We start from the raw sequence: 27208 nt of genomic DNA, 5'->3' as shown, positions 1-27208 counted from the left end.
TGCAGATAGTTTGAAGATGAGATCTCCTAAAGTGAGGTTCAACCTTAGTGACCTCAAACAGCTGTTGAAACTAGAAACCATCCGATTACTTCCCCACGTTCGGGTATTCGGATGCATTCAGGTGAACTGCTGGACCAAACACCTGCAATCTTACCCTTCAATCTTTCTTGTCCCCCAGCTTGCAGATACTTGGCAACAATAGAGTGATGCCAAGTACAGGTCTCAAAAATAACATTTTTTTCGTAACGGAATTCAGTATTTTACAAAAGATCTGTGCGAGGCTTGCATACTTTGAATCTGTCCAAATCGTTATTATTTAAATAATTAAATTTATAGTGAACACGATTTGAAAATAATTAAAAGGAAAATATTTGGGATCCCGCTAGAGCTCCCGCTCCAATTTTATTTTATTTTTTAGTTTTTTTTTCTTAGTAATTAAGAAAGTGTTGTTTAATAATATTGTGAATTTTCTTTTTTAAAAAAAATATTTAAAAGTGTTAAAAAAATGATATAAAAAAAACACTTTTAAATATTTTTAAAAAAAGAAGAAAAATCACAATATTATTAAACAATACTTTCTTAATCACTAAGTAAAAAAAAATGGAGCGGGAGCTCCAGCAGAATCCCTAGTATTGTCCTAATTAAAATGAGGTGAATTGTAGAATCAAAATGCTAGCTTTGATACCATGTAAAACTTTAAATTACCGTTTATCCTAAAAATTTAAGCGGGTGGAAAGAGATAAATTTAATTATATTTAAATATAGACATCTTCTATAGTTTCAACGCTCACTCCGGACAGATTATTCAGAGAGTTGCACCAGCTCATAAAGTTACATGTATCCACTTCCAAAATGAAGAACTTTCTGGATATCTTTTTATTTTTATTTTTTTTCTTAATCGACATGCGGTGTGGTGTAAGGATAATGAGTATAATTTTTTTTTAAATATAATTTATTTTATATGTCTATCTCTTGCCAACTCACCTCCGACCTTAAATTCGAGCGTATACATTTTCCTTTGAATAATCATTCCGGCAAGAATATCAGTCAATACACATTGCAATTTGCAACTTTGTTTAGAGCATTCGACAATTCCAAAAGTTATGAAGTGATTGAACAATTAGCTACAAACTAGTTCTTCAGCCCAAAGTCTGTAACCAGTGACTGGATTTTGGGCTGACAAATCCAAAATCCAGCCCAAGGTTTTAAGTTTAGAAAGGTCATTTTATTTTTAAATATAAAACAAACTTTTAATTTCAATTTTTTTTATCTAATTATTATTCAAACAAAAAAATCAATATAACTTTTATAAACTTCTAAACAAATACAAAAATCGATACAACTTTTAAAAATTTTAAAATAAAAAATAATATTCAAACTTTTTAATTTTATAATATTTTTATCTAATTTTTCTCTCCCCTTTCACAAAGCACAATAAAGCATCTTCATTCAAATTATTTCACTACTGCTCCCAAAATCCTAAAGTACTCCAATCTTCAATTGTCCAAACATGCCATGAATGTTAGGACAATGCTAAAGAGATCGAGAACGGTGCCCTTGTATTGTTGTACCGACAAGTGCAAATGCACTTTTTTTAACCATTTTTAAACATCTTTAAATATTTAAAAAATATCAATTTACTAATAGTCATTTCCTTAACTATTAAAATAAAAAAAAATCAGTTAAGGTTTCTCAATATAAATAGCATTTTCCTTAATGTTATGTCTATCTTTATGTTTTCAAGCATCTAACTCGACCAAAAAATCAAATTGGTAGACATGAGCATTTAATTTTATAGGTCATTCTACTCATTTATTCTTTACTTTGTTAGCATTTTGTATTTATATACTTGGGAAATCCCCTAGAATTAGACATGGTTGAAAATCTTTTCTTCTATGAATATGAATCCAACACCAAAAAAAGAAAATCATAAGTAACATTCCTCCCCTATCATATTATAAGTAATCAAATCTAATTAATTAATAGAGGTTAGAACACAACACTTCATTTCATTCCCTTTAATTAAATCAGTGCTAAAAATCTAGACTAACATAGTGGGTCCAATAATACAAAACATGGAGACCCACACAATCAAAAACTCTACCAACCATATCTTAAGACTTCTAGACCCATAGACTTTGAACATGAAGAGAAATAAATGTCACAGCGACGAATGATCGGAAGTTGGAATGATTAATGCCCCCGTTGTATTATTGGGAGGCTGTAATCACGATCTTGGTTGGAGTACTGCATCGAACGTCCGGTGTGCGACGGCGGGACCGCGTGTTGTCGGGGTGGCCCACGGGTTGATGGGGACTCGACGACCTTCATGGCCCATCTGTTGGGGCCGGGCGTGGGTACCGTCGCCGGCGGATGACGAGGAGGAAACCGGGACGGCGACACGCTCACATGAGGGGCACATGGTTAGGGTTGTGGGTGGGGTCATTTGCATGTAGAACTGTGGCGAGAGTTTTAGAGCTCTCAGCTCCTGCACTTCCTTCTGCAGACGTCTGTTTTCTTCCGTCAGAGTCTCGCAGCACCTCTTCAGGAACTCGCAGTCCACCTCCGTTTGCTTCAACTTTGTCCTGGGATTTCATTTTTCACACCATCGTTAATAAAAATAGCTACCTCCGAAATGGGTTTCCACAGAACGTACCAAAAATACCCAACAGGATGGTGGATTTAATTAAGGAAATTAAATTCTCACCTGGCCCTTCTGTTCTGAAACCAAACTTCCACTTGTCTAGGTCGGAGGCCCAGCTGCTTGGCCAAAGCTTGTTTTTGCTTCTGCAACCATCAAACCATCCATATGTCAGTAAAAAAGTTGTGTTTGTTTGCCGAGAAACTTACACGGGAAAGTATTAAATCCATAGGACCCAAGATTTTTTTTTTTTTTTCTTTTTTCTTTTGGTTGCATAACATTTATGTCCCAGCAAGTTCGGCCCTATTAAACTGAGCTTCACCACGGCAACTTACTGGGTTGAGCGTGTTGTGCTCCTTGAAGCTCTCTTCAAGAATATTGGACTGGTCCTTGGAGAGCCTGAGCTTCTTTCTCGAGGTTTCACCGTCTTCTTCATCACTGATACCTCGAGAGCAATCCCTCTCCAGATCATGCTCTTCTCCGTTAGCTTCTCTCTCGCTAGCGCTTCGCTTTCCGCTCAAGCTAGATATCGTGCTATTAGGGGATGACACGCCCGCTTCTTCTTCGCAATCGCCAGTGGAAGGCAGCCGATTCACGTCGATCCCCCGTAAGAAAGATCGAGTCTCTGCACGGCAAGTTTCGGAGTTTCTATCTGCAAATGGGATAGAAAGTGAGAACTAGTGAAAAAGATTTGAGTTTTGAGGAGCAGATCTGAAGAATCAGATCCATGGTTTACGAAAAAGTGAGAAGCTTTGGGTGTGAATAAGAGAAAAGTTCAAATAAAATAAATGATAAAAGAGTTAGTTCTTAAACCACTCAAACATGGAAAAGCAAGAAAAGTATCATTGTTTTCGACCAAGGTCATTGAAAAGAGAAGGGGGGGGAGGGCTTCTTTGGAGGTTCGTTTCTGGGGAAAAAAAGGAGGAAAAAGAGAACATAGTGAAAGTAGCGTGCGTGAAGCCAGATCTGAGAATAGAAAACATGCAGATTAAGACGCACCTGATGAAGAGAAGGCCTCGTTCCAAGAGGGCTTGGGAAGATTGAACCCGGAAGGAGAAGCAGCAGCTGAAGATGGGACTAAAGAAGGCCTGAGATTGAGCTGTAGAGAATGGTGGTTCTGAGGGAAGCTCAAGCTCAGACTCAAACCCAGATCTTCCTTCTCAACCATCGCGCTAGCTTATCTGTTTGCAATAAAACCCAAAGTAAAGATGCTTTCTTTGAAGAACTTCGATCTGCACGGGACTCAAGAGTGAAGGCTCTCGCTCTGTTGACGCTCGACCTCTGGTCAGGGAGAGAGAGAGAGAGAGAGAGAGAGAGAGAGAGAGGGGTTTGGTAACTTTGGTTTAAATCAGCGGATAGAAGTGGTGGGGAGGAGGACGTTATATAGAAAGAAGAGAGATGGGCATGTAACTTCAATCAAGACTTCGGTGTCAGGACACCCCAATTATCTCAATCATCGCTTCTGACCCCCCACATAATACCTAACTCTGCTTCCGTTGTCCTTTTTTTTTTTCATTTCTTTTACTAGATAATATGAGATGACATAATGAATTTATAAATAATAATAAATTAATTTATGAATAAATAAATTAAGTTAAATTAAGATATTTGATAAACTTTAAAAAATGAGTTTATTCATCATTCTTAACATATCATATTTTTTTACTTTTTTTATTCTTACACTAATTAAATTTTTCTACTTATTATTTATATAGTACACATTTAATAAAATAAATAAATAAAAATAAACATAGTCTGTAGAAATGATAAATAGAATTTTTTTTAAATGAGAAAAAAATAAATTAAATAAAAATATTATAAAACCTAAATATTTTTAAAATATAATTTTTATTTTAAAATTTAAAAAAGTTAAATTATTTTTGTGTTTTGGTTTGATTTAAAAATGTTGTAATTATTAGATGAAAATATTAAAAATAAAAAAGATTTATTTCTAGTTGATGTCTAAAAATTGAGATAAAATAAGATAAATAGAACATCTCAACATCGGGAACTAGAGCTTAATTTCATACACTATCATATTTATTGAGGCTCAGCGCCTCATTAGCTGCAGACTATTCATCGAAACAAAACAAAACGGAGTTAATTTGAACGTGTGTATTTGCTTCTTTTACTTTTTTTTTTTATTTTAGTTTTTTAACTTTATCTATTTATTTTCACAAACTCTAATTTAATATTTGTTTTAAAATATATCTTTATTTTACTTTTTCTTCATAGTTTTTCAAAACTCAATAAAGTATCTTCAATCAAATTATTTTGTTATGATTGACAAAGTTTTAAAATACTTTAGCATCTAAACATGTCCTAAATTATTTATCTTTTATTTGACTTTATATCATTTTTTCCCTCAAAATGTTGGTGTGTTTCTTAGATGTGGCGAATGACAAGATAAATTCTAATCAATGCATGGCTCATAGGATATCATGAGCAATGGAATTTGGAAATAAAAATAAAAAATTGAATAAAAATATTATAAAATTAAAAATTATTTAAATATAGTTTTTAATATAGTTTTATTTTAAAATTTAATAAAATTGTATATTTTTGTATTTTATTTAAAATTATGGGAAATATTTAATAATTAGATAAAAACAATTAAAATTTAAAAAATAATTATAAAATTTAAAAAGAAAATTAGGAGAAATTTTCATAAAGATAATTCCACAAAATTTGACAGTCAAAAACTTCAAGTAAACTCAAGAGAAATGTTTGGAGTCCCAAATTTGAGACCAAATTTATGTCCTGAATGGTATTTTTTTTTTTTTTTACTTTGTAATTAAGAAAATATTTTTTAATAATATTATAAATTTTTTATATTTTTAAAAAAATTTTATGATAATTAAAAATATATATGAAAAAAAAAATACACTACTCGAAAACCAAATTCGAAACCTTTTCGATAGCTGTAGCGAACTCTAAACTCAATCCTAGATGACTGAACATGTTAGCCGGGTCAACTGAGCCAAGCCAATCATTTAGCACGAGAGAGAGAGAGAGAGAGAGAGAGAGAGAGAGGAGTTCACGTGGGAAGAGGCGGGTAGAAATGAGGGAAGGCTGGGAAGCGTGCGGAAGAAAAAATAAATAATTTTAAAAAAACATGTCCCCCCACAACTCACGTGGATCAACATGTTTTCCTGAGAGACACGTGGTCTCACACGACTTTAGAACCCCCACTGTTACATATAGCCCCCACGCCCCCAATCGTGCGTGTCGTCTTGTCCCTCCACTTCCCGACAACCCTTCTCGTCACAATCATTTGAACTCCCTCGCTTCCTCAATTTATCAAAACGCTCCCTCCATCTAACTGCCCACACTTCCTCACAGCGCGTGTAATTTAAATCCCCAATCCCACTTGTTGGAAAACGATGCCGTGGCGCAGTAGCTCGAGGGATGGGTCTCGATTCTCGAATGTTTTATTTGTAACCGTTCATCTCTATCTTTAACTTCAGTTCGCCGAATCTCTATCACCGGATTCACGTGCAAGGAGAATTATTATCTGATCATGGAAATAATTTAAATAATTATTAATCTTTTAACAATATCTTAAAATTAAAAAGAAATGATAAATTTTGAATATATCTAATATTTACTCCTCGAAAAATATGGTCCAAATTCTATATCCCAATCATAGTTTATTTTAGTAGTTTTTCCTTCATGCAAAATTTTCTAATTAATTTATAGAAGTATTTAAAATATGCTACATTAATTGAAACAAAATAAACAAACTATAATATGTACGAAAATTTTTATTTATAAGTAGGTGTAGATAATATGACTAATTAAAATCAAATTTTACAATTTTTTTTTTTTGAGTGGAGAAGGGTGGTTTCGAACTCTAGATTTACTTTTTGAAATTTGAGAGTTCTGTCAATCAAGTTATAAGTTTCGGATAAATTTTACTATTTAAGTGATGTAGATAATATGTTATATACACTACTTTAATAATAGAATAACTACAATACCTTACACATTTGATTTCTCATAAAAATAAGAAGAAAAAAACTGTTGAATTTGTATTATTTTTCTTTGATTCTTCGCATTGAATAGACTTTTTTCTTTCTACAGATAAAAATGGGATATTAATTAGTTGCATAGTCCCGAAAGATGTTAGCTTTCTGTCAATTTATTAGGTGGAAAATCTGTCATTTCCTGTCTCCCTCCAAATATAAAGACTCGATCGAAGATCTTCTCAAAAGGCTTCAGTTTTTGTAGTGGATAAGGACGAGACCATAAGAGTAGTGCTTATGTATACATCTAAATGATGGCAAATCTTCTCTCTTTTTCTTTTGAGATCAATTAATTAATGCGTTTAACATTAGGAATCCATAAAGTTTAATGTCAAGCTGAACTATTGCATGGTGTAGATGCCTAAATATACATGCATCCAAATGCCACAAGAAGAACCGTTTAGATTATCTGACAGTGAGCATACACCGTACACTTGTTGGAGTGTTTGACGAAACAGAGGAGACATTGGAACCACTGAAAACTATAGGTGCCTCCTTTCCTTCTCTCTTTTTCGTAAAAAATAAGGACTTTATATCTGATTAGAGTATTACTATTTATAAGCTCCACACACTATATACTATAATTTTTTTTATTTTTTTTTAAATTTGGTTTTACTCTTCTTAAAATAATTAAATTTTTCTACTCATCATCTATATATCACACATTTGATAAGAGAAAAAAATTTAAAAAATAATAAAAAATGTGATGTGTGGTGTATGAGGCTTATGAATAGAATTTTTCATCCGATTTTTGTCGGAGGCGAAGGAGGCATCGGCTTCCTCCTCCCTCTCCTTCTTCCATTAACCCACCTTCTCCCTCCATGAATCTTTTACATAGTTTTATTTTGCTTTCTTCTAGATTGAAAAAGATAAATCTACAATTTTTTGGCAACTCAAGATATACATGTTGCACAAGCAGATTCACAAATCGAATCGTTCGAAGGAAAGTGGTTGTTTTGCAATAATCACTGCACGTGTTTCTCATGCTCCACCAATATTTACGCGTGGTCCTTACACGCCACCCCTTCCAGCAGCTATTCTCAACACATGTGCCAGATCACCGGACTTACCACCACCAGACATTTCAGATCTAACATTTGTCGCTGAAAAGAGACAAGTGTGATGCCTTCAAGGGTAGTCACAGATTCTGAAATCTACCGGAGTTGGTCAAAACTGTAATCTATCTTTTTTCGCATATATCTTACTACTTTCCTTATTGTTAATTAAAAAAAAAAAAAAAAAGAGTTCATCTCTCGAACATTTGTCTATATAGGTTGAGTCATCTCTCTCTATTAATGGTGAGGTTGAGTCTCTGTTTGGACAGAAATCACCGCACATGGTTCTCACGCTCCACCCACATCTGCACGTGGTCCTCACGTGCCACCCCTTCCAGCAGCTCTTTTCGACACACGTGCCAAATCACCGGACTTGCCACCACCAGATCTTTCAGATCTGACCTTTGTGGCTAAAAAGAGACAAGTGTGGTGCCTTCACAGGCAGTCACAGATTCTGAAATCTACTAGAGTATGTCAAAACTGTAATTCATCTTTTTTCGCATTTATCTTAATGCTTTCCTTATTGTTAATTAAAATAAAATAAAAAAGAGTTCGTCTCTTGAACGTTTGTCTAAATAGGTTGAGTCATTTCTCTCTAAGAATGGTGAGGTTGAGCCTCCGTTTATGCAGAAATCATCGCACGTGGTTCTCGCGCTCCACCCACATCTGCATGTGGTCCTCACGTGCCACCCATTCCAGCAGCTCTTTTTGACACACGTGCCAGATCACCGGACTTGCCACCACCAGATCTTTCAGATATGATCTTTGTGGCTAAAAAGAGACAATTGTGAAACCTTCATGGGCAGTCACAGATTCTGAAATCTACTAGAGTATGTCAAAACTATAATTCGTCTTTTTTCGCATTTATCTTAATGCTTTCCTTATTGTTAATTAAAATAAAATAAAAAAGAGTTCGTCTCTTAAACGTTTGTCTAAATAGGTTGAGTCATCTCTCTCTAAGAATGGTGAGGTTGAGTCTCCGTTTATGCAGAAATCATCGCACGTGGTTCTCGCGCTCCACCCACATCTGCGTGTGGTCCTCACGTGCCACCCATTCTAAAAGCTTTTCTCGACACACGTACTAGATCACCAGACTTGCCACTATTATACCTTTCAAATCTGACCTTTGTGGCTGAAAAGAGATAAGTGTATTGTCTTCACGGGTAGTCACAGATTTTGAAATCAATCGGAGTTGGTCAAAACTATAATTCGTCATTTTTCACATCTATCTTATTGCTTCCCTTATTGTTAATTAAAATAAAATATATATATATATATAGTTCGTCTCTCAAACGTTTGTCTATATAGGTTGAGTCTCTGTTTGGGCAGAAAGTGTTGTCTCTTAGACATTTGTCTATAGAGAGTATCAACAATAGTGAAGATCAGACCAGTCACAAAAAGAAATAGTATACTGGTGGAGTTTCAAATGCATTATTTTGATTTATGATGTCATATTTGATATGTGAACATTCCAGAATATATCCGGTCATGTATGTAAATTTCTCTGATGAATGAATGATAACAATCTTTCTTTAAAAAAAAAAGAATAATGTTATATACATACATGAAGTGTACAAATCTCACACAAATGATACTTGTTCTAAAATAAATGTATTTTTTAATATGGGTTCTATTTGTTTAAATAGCATAGTGAGGTAAATACATCCTAAATTTAGGAGATGTTTAAATAGTGAGTTGGGATGAGGGATGAGATGAGATGAAAGTTAAATAAATTATTCTTATAATATAATTTTTTAATATAATTTTAGTTTTAAAATTTGAAAAAATTGATTATTTATTATATTTTATTTAGAAGTTTGAAAAAATTGTAATGATTAGAAAAAATAAAAGTAAATGAGTTGTAATGAAAGTTAGAAAAGTTGATTAAATACAAACAAGACGTTAATTAATTTAAAGAAACTTAATAGAAAATAAATATTAATGACTTTCGTAAATCATTAAAAATGGAACAATTGAGCATTAATGCATCATTGTTCTCAGTATTTCTTCAATCTTTTCTCATTTTTTAATTAATTCCATAGAAAAAAGTGATTAATTAGCCGTAGAGCTAGAAAGTGCATTTTGATTAATTGAATGAGAGGCTGATATTCCCTACCGTAACGATACTGATGATAAAACTTTTGGTCTAATGATGAGTAGCCAGGCTATGCCACCTAGCTATATGCATGTCGTTAAGGAGGGACCTAGCAATTATTTGTACCCAAAACTTATGATGAAGGTGCGTGCATGGCTGCTCCCAAATCAAAAGCAACACTATTTAAATGCAGACCTCTCGACTTCTTATTTAAAAACTAATGCTTCTAAACATTTTCACCATGCCCACAATATATATATATATATATATATATGTAATGGTAGATATATTCATATATAGATTGTATAAGCATCACGAATACTTTTTGATAAAAATTGAGGTTCCTCATTAAAATTTTAATTTCTTAATATAAGTGTCAAGTTTACTCATTTTTTAAAAAAAAATAAATGTATAGTCCTTACATACTTTACAATTACAAATATTATATATATAATTAAGGATTGACCAACTCAATCCTAAATTATAATTTGAGATCTGGCTTCATCTGATGTACTCTCATTTCGTAAAAAATTATGAGATATAATAGTTATAATTATAGGTGCGCAAGTATTGCGCATTCATTTTGAAAAAAATGAGTAAATATGAAACGTCCGACATGAAAAAATAATTTTTTTTAATAGTAAACTATATTCTTTTTCTAAAAAAAGTGTGTGACGTTTGCAAGAAAACTTTTCCGCTTTCTATACCATTTAAAAGCATTATGATCTTCCTTCTTCATTTTCTGAATTGGGGAAGAGGCTAGGAGGAGCCTTACATGACCTTCTTCATCACTCGTATCTCTTTCCAGCCATCGTTCTCTAGGTGCTCAGTAAAAACGTTCTAAGGCTCAATTTGGATTCAGAGTTTATCTCAATTTATCTCGTCTTATCTAATCATTATAATTTTTTTAAATTTTCATATAAAATATAATAAACAATTAAACATTTTCAAATTCTAAAATAATAATAATATTAAAAATATTTTATTTAACTTTCATCTCAATTCAACATATTATTCAATTTTATCCTGTAAAAAGTCGGACACATGAGTACTTACACACAACCTAGTCTGTGGAGGGCCTACGTGCGACCTCCAGCTAGATGACGAGCAACTCATCTCAACTCATTTCATTACTATTCATAACTCATTTTCGAATCCAAACGACACTTAATCAAAGATCTTGAGGTGAGGGCAGGTGTCTCCTTGATCAAACGTTTCAAAGCAACAATATGCATCAGTAGCGCACAAAATCAAGCAGACTGTTCAAAACCGTCATTTTAGATGGTTCCTCACTTAGATATATATTTCAAATCACTTATATATATATATATATATATATATATATTTTAAAAAAATTGTATAAATTTTAAATAGATAAGTTACATACAAATATTTAAAAAAAAAAAGATTTTATGTTGAAGAAGTGTAAAAATTATTCTTTGTTAATGAGTAATTTTTTTATAAAAAAACTTATATAAGACTTATCTATTTAAAACTTATATATAGAATTATTCATTTGAATTATGTGTTTCCCTCTAACTAAGGCTTTGTTTGAGTATTGAGAATATATATTTTCAACGTGAGAATACTTCAGATATTTTTAGAATATATCATTATTATTTATTATTTTATTATTATTATTTATTTATTTTAATTTTAATATTATTTAATATTTTATTATTATTTACTAAATACATGAGAAATATATCAATGTCCAAACGCAATCTAAGTGGGTAACTAGTGAAAAAAAGCATCGTTTCGTTGAGACTACTATTATCGCGAGATGGCTTAGCATAGTGAGACGGTCAAGGGTCAATCGTAAGTCCCACCATATTCAATTGGGATTACTACAGCCAATAATTCCCCTCTTTCTCCGACATCTATAATTATTAGAGCGTGCGGATCAAGCGATAGGCGGACGATTAAAAGTGTGGTAAGGCTGTTTATTTATTTATTTATTTTAGAATATTTATTTACTTTTATTGGCAATTGGCAATGGTGTTTAATTAATAAAAAAAGATTAGGATAAATGGGTGGGGGAGGAGTGAGACCGACAGGATGTCGGATATGCATGATTGAAGTGTCTCCACGTGTGCGTGATAGCTGTCCCCACGTGTAACCCTCCTTCAATCTCCACTTCACACGAACCCCAATAATAGATCTTCAATTATTTGTTTTCTTTTTTAAAAAATAATAAAAATTGAATATTACCCGACAACTAATAATGGGGCCCAACTAAGTCTATCCCTACTCCTAGTTCCTGCCCCGTACAAGGTTCCCTCCTCTTTCCCATGTGAAGTGCACGTGAACATGACCCTTGCAACCGCTGTCTTATCGGCAACCGATTTCACAATCACCATGTTGCCCCTCCTCTGTTATGTAGTGCTTCATTCGTTCTCAGTCAATAATGTGTATTCAAAGTTCAATCATCATTGCCTGTTGTTTCGTGTCCCACCCTCTCAGCTCTGAATTCCTCTGCTGATTAGACATCTCTTCGGGCTTGGCTCAGTCATGTCTCGGTTACCAAATTCTTAATTTTTTTTTTTTTTTTCTCGTCTACCAAATTCTTAATTATTTATAGAGAAAACAAATTTCTAATGGTAAAATAACTCTCGCGTAAGTTTTTTTAAAAAAATAATAAAATATAAAATTTATATAATTTTTTTTATAATAAATTATATTTTATTTCAAAATAATTATATTATATTTATACATTTTATGATTGTACATATAATTATTTTTATTTATATTAAAAAATTATACTCAATATAATAAATTTTAAATAATTTTTTGTTAAATATGTATTATATAAATAATGAATAAAAAAATTTAATTAATTTATAAAAAATAAAACTAAAAAAAATAAATAAATAAAAATAAATACGAGACGTGATATGTGGTGAATGCCCCGTGAGAATCTTAAAAAAATAAAAACAAAACCACGTTAAGAAGACAAAAAAGTAAATTATTTTCAAAGCATTTATATTGACTTTAAAACTAGTATTTATTATTATAAAATGCGTTGTACTTCCTTTTAAAAAGTAAATAAATTTAGAATTTATATGTAATAAGTATTTTTTATAATAAATTTTATTTTTTAAAAAAATGTAAAACTTACGCACATTAAAATTATATTTAACATTATTCTATTTAATTTTCACGTTCTAAATATATACAATTCAATTTTTATGGTTAATATCTTGTCATTTATATTATTCATAAATTATCTTTTAATTTTTTAAAAGAAAATTTAAAATTAATAAGTAATAGAAATTTCTACATAACAAATGAAAATTTTTTAATTTAAAAATTTTATGTAAATATCTTACAACATGCACTTCTATTAAAATATATTTACCTTTATTTAATCAGTATATAATTTATTATTTTTATCATTTTATTTAAATAGTTAAATATGTACAATGTCCCGTTTAGATGTTGAGCTGAGTTGATATAAGTTAAATTTTTTATGAATTGTAATGAGTTGAGATAGTAGAATGAATTTTGTAAGGCCCTTAAAATAAATTTAGATGTATTTAAATATTAAAATAAATTTATATTAATATGAATTTAATAATTTGAGATTAAAATACTTAAATATTATTAAACTCAATTTAAAATTTAACTGAATTTAATTCAATCAAGTTACAAACGGCACCAAAAATAAAATTAAATAAATGATAAATCATGTATTAATTCGATGAAGCTACCAGGGTGGTGTAACCGTTGCCTAAGAACAAAGTCGGTGGGAAGTATTCTCTGGGCCTCGGGCTTCGCTTCAAACTCTGTACCTGTATTATTACCACTCATGTGGATCCGACGTGGCGCACCATTTTCCATTGAGCCGACACTCGACAGACAGCAAAGCACTCGTGTAGCTTGCCTGGCCGCACGTGCACTTTAGTTTACTTTGCTGGCTGGATCTGGTCAACGGTCAAACAATGAAAATCGATATGCCTGCCTTCTTCTTTTTTCTCCTTCAACTGGGGGCATGCACGTGCGCTGTAAGTACGGACTTTAAAATTTTGTAAACCTCAAAGCAACGACATTTTTATGTCATTGACCCATATACCCACGTCCAATTTTTTAGAGGGAGGGATACCCACGTACAGAATTGAAGGCTAATTTAGGAATTATTATAGCATGTTTGGTTTGGTTTGGTTGGTGTATGATTGGGGAGACAGAGATGGAATATATATAATAGCATTATGATAGTTTAATTATTCACAAAAGCTATCTAATTAGTAAGATTTTATACTTCAAATGATGAAAGCTGCTAGAAGCAGCACTTTGGTATAAAAAAGATTCCTTCTTTTTCTTTAGTACATGAAAAAAGGCCATCTGAATAATAATGATTTGATTTACAGAACCCTCTTGACAACTCCTGCAAGCTTATTCGCACTTATATATATATCTGTATGTGTGTCTATATGTATATATTTTGCATGGTTAAGTTATCTTGTCAATGAATTATTTGGCTCATGTAAGAACTTTAATATCGGTGGTATGATATTTCTAGGTCTAAATTCAAGCTTTTAGATGTAAATAATTTCTAGACATTAATTTACATCAAAGATTTATCTAGTAGAGTGTGTAAGTCTCGCATACTTCATTTGAAAAAAAGTAGAGTCTAGCACTAAAAAAATGATTTTTCTATATGAGTTTTAGATTTATTCATTTTTTTTAAAATGAGTATACGTGACTTACACACTAGATTGTAAATATCATTTTTCTATATGATAAAGACCGCTTACACATCCAATATTTAATCAAATTAAAAATATGTTACATTTATTTGGTTTCTAGAATTTTTCTTCATAATAATAAATCAACTCGAGAGTGATCAAATTCGATCAAGTGTTATTCAATAACATTTAGGTTGTGTTTAAATATTAAACTGAGTTGAGTTGAGATAATAAAAAAGAAATGTCATTATGCCGTCCTAAATATACTGCTCAGTTTACTTATTGACGTGGCATTTTCATACCACGTGACTTATTTAAAAAAAATAAAATACAAACATAAAATGACTTAAAAGTAAACTTAGGATTTCAATTTTTATTTTTCAGAAGTTATTTTGTTTCAATATATATTTTTTTATTTTTTTAATACATCCCGCGGTGCCACGTCAATTTAGTAACAAAAAATCTTCACAACATCCTAACACTCCACACTCCACATTATTTTTATTTTTTTTTTCTTTTATTAAATATTTATTATATGAATAATTAATAGAGAATTTGAAATAATTTAAAAAGAATAAATTCAAAAAAGAATTTTAAAAATATATTAAAAATTAAAAATAATGTGGAGTGTAGAGTGTGGTGGAGGTTGTGTAGCAAAGCTTATTGAGTAAAGTGAGTTGTATGACTAGAGGCATGGTAGCATTACTCTTTAAATAATTGCACGAAATTCACTAAATTTTCTCAACACTTAATTGCCACCCAAAAATTAAATCTTTTAATAATCTAAAAAGCTCATGGAAGTGTTTAGAAAGGGTGTAGCTTTTAATTTGTTTTATTTAAATTATGTGAACATGACACGTTCATACCACGTAGTATATTTGGAATTATGTAGTACCCACCAAGTGTATTCCACTATTTTTAAATATATATTTTTTTATCTTTAGATGTCAAACCTATTCCATCACACGTGCAGCTGACAGTTTGACAACTTCATTGGCTTTTTCATTTCATTTTTCAGTTTAATTCGATCCGATCCGAAATTTCATGTTCCAAAGTGACTTTAAAATTTCGTATTCCAACTCTGCCCACAGCCCAATTTAAAAAATTGTATAATAGTATAGTTATTCCGATCCGAAAATGAATATAATACATATATATATATATATATAACGACGACGTTTTAATTATTTTTTAAGAAAAGTATACATCAAGAACAATGAGACTGTTTTGTTAATCCGGAAAAATGTTAACACAATCATGCTTACAGTTCTCTTGGTGAAATAAAAGACAGTTGTGCAAAATCTTAAGTTCAAATTGGATGGACACTCAAATTTTTTTTTTAATAAATAATTTATTTACATTTACAAGAAAACGAGTTGCAAAATAATATTATTCCATTTGTCTATCTGAAAAGTTTGGATGCTGAGAGTATCTAATTTGTGTGTGATGTATTTGGATGTATAAAATATGTTGAAATATGTTTAATTTTTTAAATAATTCTACATATAATCGTGAAATACGTAGACATCGTGTAATCGATTTAAAAAAGAATAAGGCTTACTATTAAAAAATTAATTTTTTTCACGTGGATTTTATGTTTTATTTATTTTTTTTTAAAGTGATTACATAGTAATTACATAATTCATGACTGTAAATATCTTTTCTTTAACTTTTTTATAAAAAATTAAAAAAGTAATGGATTATATAAATGATTAGTTTGTTATTGTAGCGATGGAATAATAATAAAAGTCCCATCAACGAATAATGTTAAGTTAAGATGAAAAAATTGTGGTTATTTCAGATTAAATAAGTCGAGTGTGTTTGAATGCAGAGCATATCCATCTGTACGAAACTATTTTAAATGATCTGAGATGACCTTAGCACCTAAACGGGCCCTAACTGGTTAAAACTAAAGGGAAGTTTGGGTTACAGAGTGGGATGACAACGTCCTAACATGCAAGTGAGAAGGGGGATTTCATAATTCATACTGCAGCATTGGGCCCAATAACAAAAGCAAATGCTCTTCTGCAATCCTCCATTCGTTTTGGGCCAGACCAAAATGTTACTTTAATTGGATTTTCCCTTCCCGACCCATTATCATGGCCCAATCCACATGCCAAAATTACATTTTGCACTGTTTTGGCCCAATTCAGTCGAACTTGTGGAAACTTTAAGAAAACATATAAATTGGGCGACAATGACTTTTCAACCCAATAGCAAAACTAGCAGGCCCAAATTCATTTTGTCAATTTGAAGCTTTTCCTAGCTTCCACTATTAGTCCAAAGTTGTATCTATTTCATGCGGGAAATGTAATGATAGTCACTATCCAGAGACAACTTTAATAATAATAATAATAATAAGAGTTCTGTTGCATATAGTTAGAGTTCTGTTATATACTGTCCCTTTTTAGTATTCTTTATATGTTCTACTGATATGATTGACTAAAATAATTATTTTATATTAAAAAAATAATACAACTAATCACATTATTAGAATGTATAAAAAATACGTAAAATTGACTGCACGTAAAATTTTTGTAATAATAATAGTCATGTCCACTGAAAAATATACAATTTTGGTCAAAAGTTAATATCGGTCGATCCATCATACACGGTATTCCATTGTTGACCGTTCCTAATCAACATATTTAAGAAAATTAAATAATTCAGAGAATGTTGAAGTGAACGAGACTACTTTTTTTTTTATTGCTTATTTTAAAAGATAGATATAGTTTTAATTTTTTTATCTTTTTTTTTTTTTTCCTTTGGTTTGAAAGTCTGACCACAATAAAAACACTCTTGCCCTTTTGAAATATTTGGTAGGATGAGCTCACAAGAACAACACACCACATTTGGATCATGTCCGTCATCTATAAGCCACTTACTTCTGAATATGACTGTTCATCCGAATTCCGTTTTAAAAATTTGGATTTCAAACTCGAGCTGGAATCCGGATCGGATTTTTTAGAATTGTTATCATCTTCAAAACAAAATAAACTTGACTTTCTTAAGTATTATCTGAATGTGGGTTGAACTATCAATGTGGTGTTTGTCGAAAGATTCCTTTGTTGATTGTTTGTGTGGTCTTATGAAGTTTTATTTTTCATGAACTCGTAAGTTAAAGCTTTTATAACAGCATTCTGTTTTTTTTTTTTTTTTTTTCTCTAAAATTCTTGTATGAACTTTTGTTTAAATGACAATTCTTGGCTTTGTTTCACTGACAACATCGAATTTGGGCAGAAGAGAATATGGTTGCACCCTCCCAGCCTACGAGAATTGGCCTACAAAAAATAAACATAAAAACATTCAAACTGAAATAAAATAAAATAAAAAAACCGGATACCACATTGTAAACGTTCTGGGTTTAAAACCCAGTTTCGGCCTAGATTTGCCCGAAACCAGATGAACAGCTTCTTGGGTTCCAAGCCGGTCAGGAAAAATCCGACCCGGATGAACAATCCTACTTCTGAAGGTATGTCTTTCATTACTTTCTCAAAAATAGGCCACTTTGTATAACATTGATAGTCTGAAACTATTATAATGCCATTATTATACAAAAACATCCTTTATTTAAAAATAAAAATAAAAAAGAAATAAATTTACAACTATTTTATAATTCTATTTGAAAGGAATGATATGTGTAAAATTAAAATTACTTTTAATATAGTGGCAATTACTTCGATTAGCTGTAAAGTAAGATGTAAACTAGTTGTAGAAATAACAAAAATGTGTATCATTTTGGTACATGATTTTTTACGGTCGTAGGTTAAGTAAGCTTTGAAAGAAAGTGGAATAAGCTTTAGACCCAAGGAACTAAGTAACACTTGTACACATTATATCTAACGTTACACTTATCATTTCTCATTTAAAAAGGGGTTATAAAAAAATTTGTACAGAAAGAGTTGTATTTTCAAATTTTCATCATTTTTCAAATATTTGTGATCTCGTACATACCAGACCTTATAGAATAAATAAATCCCTCCATTGGTACATGACTAGTCTTTGGCTCATAAACCCTAAATATGGATAAAGGATGCCAACTCATTTAAGATATTAGAAATGCAAAATATACTCTTACACCTTATATTAAAAAGAAAAAATATATTCATCATTCTCTCGACATCTCTTGTTTCAATGCATTTTTTTGTATTTTAAAATATACAATATAAAATACAATAGAAAAAAAAATAAAAAATACATATGCTAAAAAAAACTATCGGTACAAATGCTACGCTTTGTTGATCTACCTATCATTTTCCATCGGAAAAAAGGTTGTGTATAACTAGTCAAACCGTCTAATCTATAACATCATCACAAATTAGCCCTTGACGACTAAGCTGCATTTAACAGCGTTGGTATTGGTTTATCTATATGTAAATGTAAAATCACATATTTTATAGATTGTTTTTGTCATTCAAGAAAAGCTCTCACATTGGATTATACATATTTGAGCCAAAATAATTTTATTATTATTATTAATTTTTTATATATTTTACAATTAGTACCTACTACATAAGATCCATGAATGAGAGTGGGCGGAGAGAGAGAAAATTAATCTTGTTGGTGGAGAGAGAGAGAGAGAGAGAGAGAGAGTGTGTGTGAGGAGAGAGAAAAAAATTAATAAAATAGCATTTGTAGAGTGAATAGTGTATCTGTAAAAATGTATTGGCATTGTTCATAGCTAAGAAAATATTTTCATATGCATAATCCAATGTAATCAATTGAATGGTCTAGTTATGCAAATATGTGTTTGTATTTGTATATAGATAAATCAATGACAATGCTTAACAGATGAAAAAATTAACTATAATGCAAAATAATTATTGTTTATTTTTTCCTATCTTCCGGTTATATGCACGGATAAGATGATAGATGATTGGATACTATGTTTCGACTTTACAACAATAATGAATATAAAGAAAAGGAAAAGCTTCAAATCAGTAATGGTGTAAATTAAAAGTTTACACCCTCCAATGAAAATAGAACATCTATGAAATTCATATGGTTTACAATGGGTGAGTTTGTAGAATATGAGTTATGCTACGTACGGTCATTTTTACGTACTTTTTATACATTTTACTGATGTGATTGGTTATAACAATTATTATATATTAAAAGAATAATGTAATCAATCATATTAATAGAGTGCATAAAAAGTACACAAAAATAACTGTACACAAAATTTTTGATAGAATATTACCCTTCTCTCAAATCTCTCAGTCCCCTCCCTCTCATTTTCATTTTCTTCCTCCCTCATCCCCTCCCACCAGATGGACTCCATAATGATTTCAAGAAAAATAAAAATACCCTAGACAATAAATAAAGAACATAAACATCAACTTTTCAGAAAATATCAAATAGCACCATACATCGCAAAAGATGACATAAATTGAGGAAGTTTGGGAAAAAAAAAAAACAATGAAACCTCCAACTTTCAATTTGGCTGCTAAAAAATTGATGAAAAAGAATAGAAACCTTTCGGTCTAAACCCCTTATAGACATAACCATTTGAAACTATACTCAGCACCTCAAAAATAAATGCACAAAAAATTCATCCAGAGATTATGCACGGAGTGAGAGTTAGGAGGGGAGAGAGAGAGAGAGAGAGTTGAAAGAAGGGTACAGGCGAGGGGGAGGGGAGAAACGCGGGTGAGGGGAGAAGCCCTTGTAATTTGATTTTTTTGCCTACAACCAATTCTAATTTACATTCTATAAAATTCTTACATGCCAAGGAACTATTGGGTGGTGTAAAATCCTTATTTACACCGCATCCTGCTCCCAGGTGGACCCAGAAAGAAAATAAACCTTCACTTCGCAACTGCGTAGTTGCTCTAAACAGATAACTATCACCAAAAAATAAAAAACTGTCTCTAGCGTGATGATGTAGCTTTTGAACAATTTTTAAAAGATCAATTTGAAGTATCTCGTTTTGGTTACTAATTCAGATAAGATGAGATGAAATATTTTGTTAAAAATAAAATAAAATATTGTTATAATATAATTTTTATTTTAAAATTTAAAAAAATTAAATTATTTATTATATTTTATGTAAGAGTTTAGAAAAATTATAATGATTATAAAAGATAAGATAAAATAAAATAAGATAATTTAATTTTGTGTAATCAAATCAGCCCTTAATAGGTAAGTTCGTGACGATCTCTTCCCGATTAATATGTAGTTTTTGACGCTATAATACAATGGGAGGTCAATGCCTCTATAGTCTTAACAAATCATCCGGAATTTTGAAATTTGGACAATGTTGACTTGGACCACCTAGTGCATTTTTTAAAAAGATTGATCATAATCATCACCTTTTCAAGACATCATGATGGAATATAAGGAGCAACATGAGTCGAACAAAATAAGTCATTAATTCCTTGCAGACTCCATAGAGTTGGTATCATTCCTAAAACTTACCTGCAAGCAAGGTATGTATGCCCTTAATTGAGTAATATTACTCCCTAAACTACTGGGAAATGATATTATAGTTTAGTAATTTAGTTCTAAAAATGGGTGGTTTGCATGCCTGGAGTTGAGTCCCTGCCCCTCAAAGGCTCAAACTTAAATTGCCACGAAAGGCCTTCTACTCATTTAACACTGTGCGCGCACGGGCGAGCACACTGAATCAACAAATAAATTTAAGAAAGAAATATTACAAAAAGTAAATTTAAAAACTAGTATTACTTGATATGATACGTTAGATAGTAGAGTTATTCTATTTTCAAATTGGTGTATAGAGCGTATCATCCATATCACGTAAATAGTAAGATTTGATTTGTAATATTCAAATTTTAAATTTTCTCTTCTAAATCAAATCATGTCATATAAGCATTTTACTAGTTGTGCTATCCAAAACGGCTCATAAATAGAATTTTTCTGGATAGTATAGTTTTTTAGTGTAAAGTAAATATGATGTATTACATCTAGTCATGTTAGTTTGTTAGTTTTAAATCATTGGTTTGCATTATAATCCCCTACAGGGCAACTATGAAACTATCAAATAATAACTTAACCATTCACGCCTTTGTGGTGATATGGAATGGTCTAAAAAACAGGCCACCTAAAAGTAATTAAATGATTATGATGAGATTTGAATAGTGAGATGAGATGAAATAGTTTTAGATAAAAATTGAATAAAATATTGTTAGAATATTATTTTTTAATAATATTATTGTTTTGAGATTTGATAAAATTAAATTGTTTATTATATTTTGTATGCGAATTTGAAAAAGTTGTAATAATGAGATAAGATGAAATATTTTCACTATCAGGGATGAAAAATCCGTGATGCATCAAGTCAACCCTTATAGATACCATGACCCAAAACAGTACGGTAAGCTCTATGAGAGATCATAAGGTCCAACAATCAATATAGAACCCTAACACCTTAAGACATAAATAAAAAACAAAGATCATACATACAACACCAAGAATGCGATAACTGGGAAAGAAAGAATTAACATGAAGGTCGACGTTTCAGCCCTACAGCAATATGTTACATGTGTTCATAACCTGATATATGAGAGACTGACTCAAATCGGGGATCAAATTGCTTGCCCCAATTCATCAAGGACCAATCAGGATGAGATTTATGATTATGTAGATGACAATTGATTCCACAATCACAATATGGCAATAGTCTCCGACTCTCCAGATCCTTTCACTTCTATTGATGAATGCAGATGAATCAACAACTAAAGCAGTCACACATACGGATAAAGAAACAACAGCAAAGGTGACAGCATTGTTTTTTAGATGGTCATTGTCATAAATTTTTGCCATTCTGTTTGTTGAATTTCAACGAAGGACCACCAAGCCAGGAATCATGAAGAGGCTTGTGGATAAATGCCATTTGATGTTGAACTCATAAAAAGAATGGGGAGTTGAACTTCAAGTTTAATTTACTCTCCAAGTTTTAAGTGGAAAAAGTCACTGCACTCACTTAATAAGAGCAAAAGTTCAAACAATACATCCGCATTGAAACAAAACAAATAAGCACAAAGTAGATAGTTTAACCATCAGATCTTAAATTACCAAAAGCAGGAGCTTCAAGATCATGCACCTTCTTTGTGCTGAATAAATCTCAAAGAAACTTCCATAATTCTTGCTGTCTTCTACTTTCTGTAGAACACATCCACATGATCCACATATTGCAGTAAAGATTTTTTTTTCCTTTACATTTATGATACAATATAACAGCATTGAGTAATTAGGTTCCACAGCAACCTTATCAAATAGAGAGAGAGAGAGAGTAATACAATGATACAAAATTTATCATCGCAGGGATAACAACAGGACTGTCTGCTTGTTGAATATATTATGTATTATTAGCTAGCTCATAGAATTACTAGATTACTATTCTTATACTTGCCTTCTCGATCATCCTGAACCATTTTAGTAAACAGGCACAATTACATACATATGAGAATATAACTATTTCTTTGTCCTTGACAAGATTTCACAAACACTTCACAGGCCTCAGAGAGGAGGAAAAAAACAGAGAGAGAGAGAGAGAACTATTGACCCAAGAAGAATAGATCCAATTGTGCTTGCATGGAATATCTTTGCTGGAGGAAAAAAATGAGGCACCAAGTAAAAATGGCTATGTCTAATCTCACTCTCATATGCCATCGCAAACACATATGAACCCCCAAAGGGCTTTGCGTTTGCCTAGGTTAGGATTAGGCTCCATGGCCGCCTTTCATGTCACAAAAAGAACCACATTACATCAAATCATCAACGTTCCCTCAAAATGTGGCATGGCATAAAATCAAATACTAGGCACTAATACAAAATTGGTTAATAATAAAATAGGTGAAAAGAGCAGAACTTTGAGAGCCATGATTTTTTTTATTGGCACTAGGTGTTTGAGAACAGCGTCCTGACTAATCTTAGGGGTGCACAGGCCCTTGGCAAGGAATTTCCCGCAAGTGCACAACGGGTAATTCAAGGGGAGAATCCCCAGTCCGATGGCCCCTAAGAATTTTTTGCAACCAATCGGATTCAAACATTTTGAGAGCCATGATTATCCTCAGCAATACCATTAGAGGAGTGAAAGGTTTAGGATTTTCAGATGTTAAATCATCTTCTTATGCCATCTCACCATTTTGGGGAACCTCTCTCCCCAACATCACAATTTATCACCAAGATTGGAGAAAGAAAAAAGGACATGAAAATTTCCGCATGCTGCAATTCAGGTTGATGAAATTACCTATTCCACCATTTATGCACTAATCAATGTGAAGCCAGAAGCAATCTACATTTTGTCATCATCATACATGCATTCCGTATGGCACATATACTAGTTCAACAATAAAGCAAACTCAAAGGCAGAAACAGTTCAACATGGGATACATGGGGTCATATTCACTCATGAATATTCTGAACTGGGTATAGCCAAGAAAGTCGGTACAGAGACAGTAGTTTGCATTTGAATGACTTCCCACCTCTCCCTTTTCAAAGGAGTGAGCCAGGAAGAAAATTAATGAAAATGGTGATGCAAAGAAGGGAACTCAAGTCCTATCTCAAATTTTACCACCACAGACTCACATAAGCTAGCTGGCAACCTGCATGGCAAAATTATAATGTGGAAAAGAAACACATGCACAATCTTCAAGGGCTTCAGGGGTTAAATATGTTCTGGAATTAATTTACTTTACACTTTTCTTAATTAATTGCTTTAGTTGGATTACCAAGATCCTAATCATGGAGCACATCAAGATTCCTCAAATCTACTAAACATACCAAGAAGGTTTATCAGACCCACAACTCTGCAAGGTGCTGCCATCCACATTATTATACCGACTGGAAACTAAAACAAGAATGTGTAAACTACAAGAATCTGCCAGCACCCCTAAACATCAGAAATTTAAAACCCATTACATGACTGAAATGTTTAACTTGTTAATATTAAAAGCTATCCGCTTGTTTAGAATATGGCACACCAACTACCACCTTATAGGCCCGACCAAGAAAGCTCGAGTCCAAACAAAGGCTAAGCGCAACCTATACAGCTCCCATAGAAAATAAATTGTGATGGCGTACAGGGTAATATGGGAACATCCTTCGCATGCCAATATTGAAAGGATTGAGTGCCAAAGTAAATCCCACAAAAGACAAAGGAAGTGATCATTCCCCCACCAGTCTAGACAAATCCTGGCAAGACGGGTGTTCATGAGAATATTCACCCACATGGGGAACCTCCTACATTTAGAGGGTAAGGGCAATAGATTTAGGTAAGCACGTATCCCACCATTGATGCTAAGATTGTTCCAGAAAAGGAGTGGGAGCTTCGTTACCCTTTCCCCGTTAACTGACTTGTTGTCAAAGGTTCCCTACTTGGTGAATCACCAAGATCACCTCTCCTTTTTCTTTGTTTTCAAGAAGGCATTCAACGTACCAGACATTCATCACCTGATTTCAGCCAGGAGAGCACATACCGTTCGTTCGATCAGAAAACTTTCAGCCAATTTTTAGACAAGGATTATTACCAATTCAGATTGTGAACATACAAAGGTGCTTGTAGTTAACATATAAACGTTCAACCTCATCAAGGTTTCCCCTTGACGAAGCTTGAAGGGGAATAGCTCTTTGAACCAAGGGAGAAAGCAGTGCCACCAAAAATATTGTATCAGGTAATGGTTTTGCAACATTTCATAACGCTCTAAAAAGGGAAAGAGATACACACATTAAAAATATCCATATTCATTCCACCATATGTTCAAGGCTATAGCTAAAACTACTTACCACATGTAAAAACCAGCTAAACTAGACCCCTGCAAAGTGCGCAACACAAAATGATAAAAGAAATGGAACGCAAAGAAATCAGATCTCTGTTCTTTTTTCTTTTTCATTTTCTTCTTTCCATTGATAACTTGATTTCCTCTTTTTTACAAAATGCAGCGCATTGTACCTCCAATCAATACTATATTTTGCAGAAGAAATGTCCCTAACCTTCCAAGCTTTTCACAAAATCACGATTTCCTGGGATCATCTACCTCTGCAAAGCCCATCATCAAACTATTAGCTTCCTTTCGAAACAAATAAGTATATAATGAACAAGAATTTAAGAATGAGTAAATATATTAATAAAACCCAGAAATTTCAAGAACAGATTGGAAAAACAAAACTTTCAGGCACAGGCACGGGCACAGGCACAGGCACAGGCACGCGCGCAGGGACACACAGAAGGTCTAGACCTCTGTATCCGGAATTGAAGCAAGCAGAGTCCGGGGTAAAAGGAATTAAAGGAAACATAAAGCGGAGCACATCTACCTCTGCAATTACAGAGAGAGAGAGAGAGAGAGAGAGAGAGAGAGAGAGACAGAGACAGAGAGAGAGAGAGAGAGAGAGAGTTTATTCTGACCTTTGTATCATAAATTTAAGTAGGCATGAGCAAAGCATATCTACCTCTGCAATAAGGAAGATGAGAAATTTTTAGCTTTGAATCACAAAAATCAACAAAGACAATTTGATGGTAAACTGGTAACCTTTGCCGGAGCTTCAGTCACCCGATAAGAATCAGCCGTTGTCCCCACCAACCACAGCCCAGGGAAAACACTCTGGAAAAAAAAAAAAAAACATGAATTTATCAGCCACCACACCAAAACCCAAGCCCATCAACAGGAATCAAACAGTGAAAGAGATATATGGGGGGGGGGGGGGGGAGAGAGAGAGAGAGAGAGAGAGAGTTTTACGTCGAGCTGCTTCTGGACATTCTTGGGTCGCTTCCTGGGCCGGCGAGCTGGCCTGTACCCAGTCATGACAAAAATGTCCTCCTCGATCTCCTCCTTGGATAGCGCGATCCAGAATCTCCTCTTCTCCTTCTTCTTCTCCGTGCTCTGTGATTCCGCCACCATACCCCGCAGCCGCAGCGACTTCGGCTGCGTGTTCTCGCTCTGTTGCTGCTGAGCCGCGGGAATCGCAAGCACCGCACTCCCCGTATTCTCCGCAGGCAGCTCCATCATCGCGCTCCTCTGAACAGCCTTCCTCGGCCTCAAGTTCCACGGCTTCTGCGCAGCTTCCTCGACCGCGGCTTCGGCTTCGGTTTCAGCTTTCTCCTCCTCCTCCTCCTCCTCCTCCTCTGCAGGTTCCATCTTCCTCTGCCTGAAGTCGCCATCGCCTTCGGCGCCGCTCTCTACTCGGTCCGGCTTCTGAGACCTGTCGATGAGGGAGCAAGGAGAGAAGCCGAATCGGTTGCGCGATGAGCGGGATCCGAAGCGAGTGGACGGGTCGAAGTCGTGATAGTCGGAGTCGGGCTCTGATGAAGCCGGGGAGAGGGGACGGCGGCAGCGGGTGGTGGAGTTGGTGTGGCTCTTGCCTCCCCATTTCAAGAATGGAAGGGAGAAGTTGTGGAGCGGCTGAGACTTCACCGGTGCCGTGGCCATTTACATATAACAAAGCCTTCCGTCTGAATATCTGTCTATATATATATATACTTCGTGCAATAATTTCGATATATATGTATAACTTGATCCCTTCCCTTCCTCCCTGCGTAACTTTTTCTGTGAAACTCTTGAGGCTTAAGCCACGAACATCAACATATATTTCAAGGTGTTCCTCGAGGAAAAGAAAGAGAAAACCCCAAGGCAGCACACAGACACGGGTAGAGGTGGAATGGTGGAGACGAAGACGTTCGCTAGAGAGAGAGAGAGAGAGTATGTATAATAGCTGAGGCCGGTACCTGCGTATAACAAAGAGGGGGAAAG

General features: G+C 33.1%; 2 protein-coding genes across 2 annotated transcripts; both read right to left on the bottom strand.

The window, feature by feature from the left end:
• Window positions 1-1989: 1989 nt before the first annotated feature.
• On the bottom strand, window positions 1990-25864 carry LOC121236955 (homeobox-leucine zipper protein HAT4). The gene is made up of 5 exons (XM_041133481.1): window positions 25830-25864; window positions 3641-3916; window positions 2977-3293; window positions 2708-2787; window positions 1990-2585 (listed from the first exon to the last, which is right to left on the bottom strand). The coding sequence occupies exons 2-5, from the start codon at window positions 3807-3809 to the stop codon at window positions 2228-2230; spliced, it is 924 nt and encodes a 307-aa protein (XP_040989415.1). The 5' UTR covers window positions 3810-3916; window positions 25830-25864; the 3' UTR covers window positions 1990-2227.
• LOC121236956 lies at window positions 25118-27208 on the bottom strand. The gene is made up of 4 exons (XM_041133482.1): window positions 26198-27208; window positions 25991-26062; window positions 25867-25912; window positions 25118-25500 (listed from the first exon to the last, which is right to left on the bottom strand). Exons 1-3 carry the CDS (start codon window positions 26885-26887, stop codon window positions 25907-25909), a joined length of 768 nt encoding a protein of 255 aa, XP_040989416.1. The 5' UTR covers window positions 26888-27208; the 3' UTR covers window positions 25118-25500; window positions 25867-25906.

This window comes from Juglans microcarpa x Juglans regia, chromosome 6S, assembly GCF_004785595.1.
Source record: "Juglans microcarpa x Juglans regia isolate MS1-56 chromosome 6S, Jm3101_v1.0, whole genome shotgun sequence".
Classification (NCBI taxonomy): Eukaryota; Viridiplantae; Streptophyta; class Magnoliopsida; order Fagales; family Juglandaceae; genus Juglans; species Juglans microcarpa x Juglans regia.
This window is presented reverse-complemented; position numbering and strand designations above follow the sequence as displayed.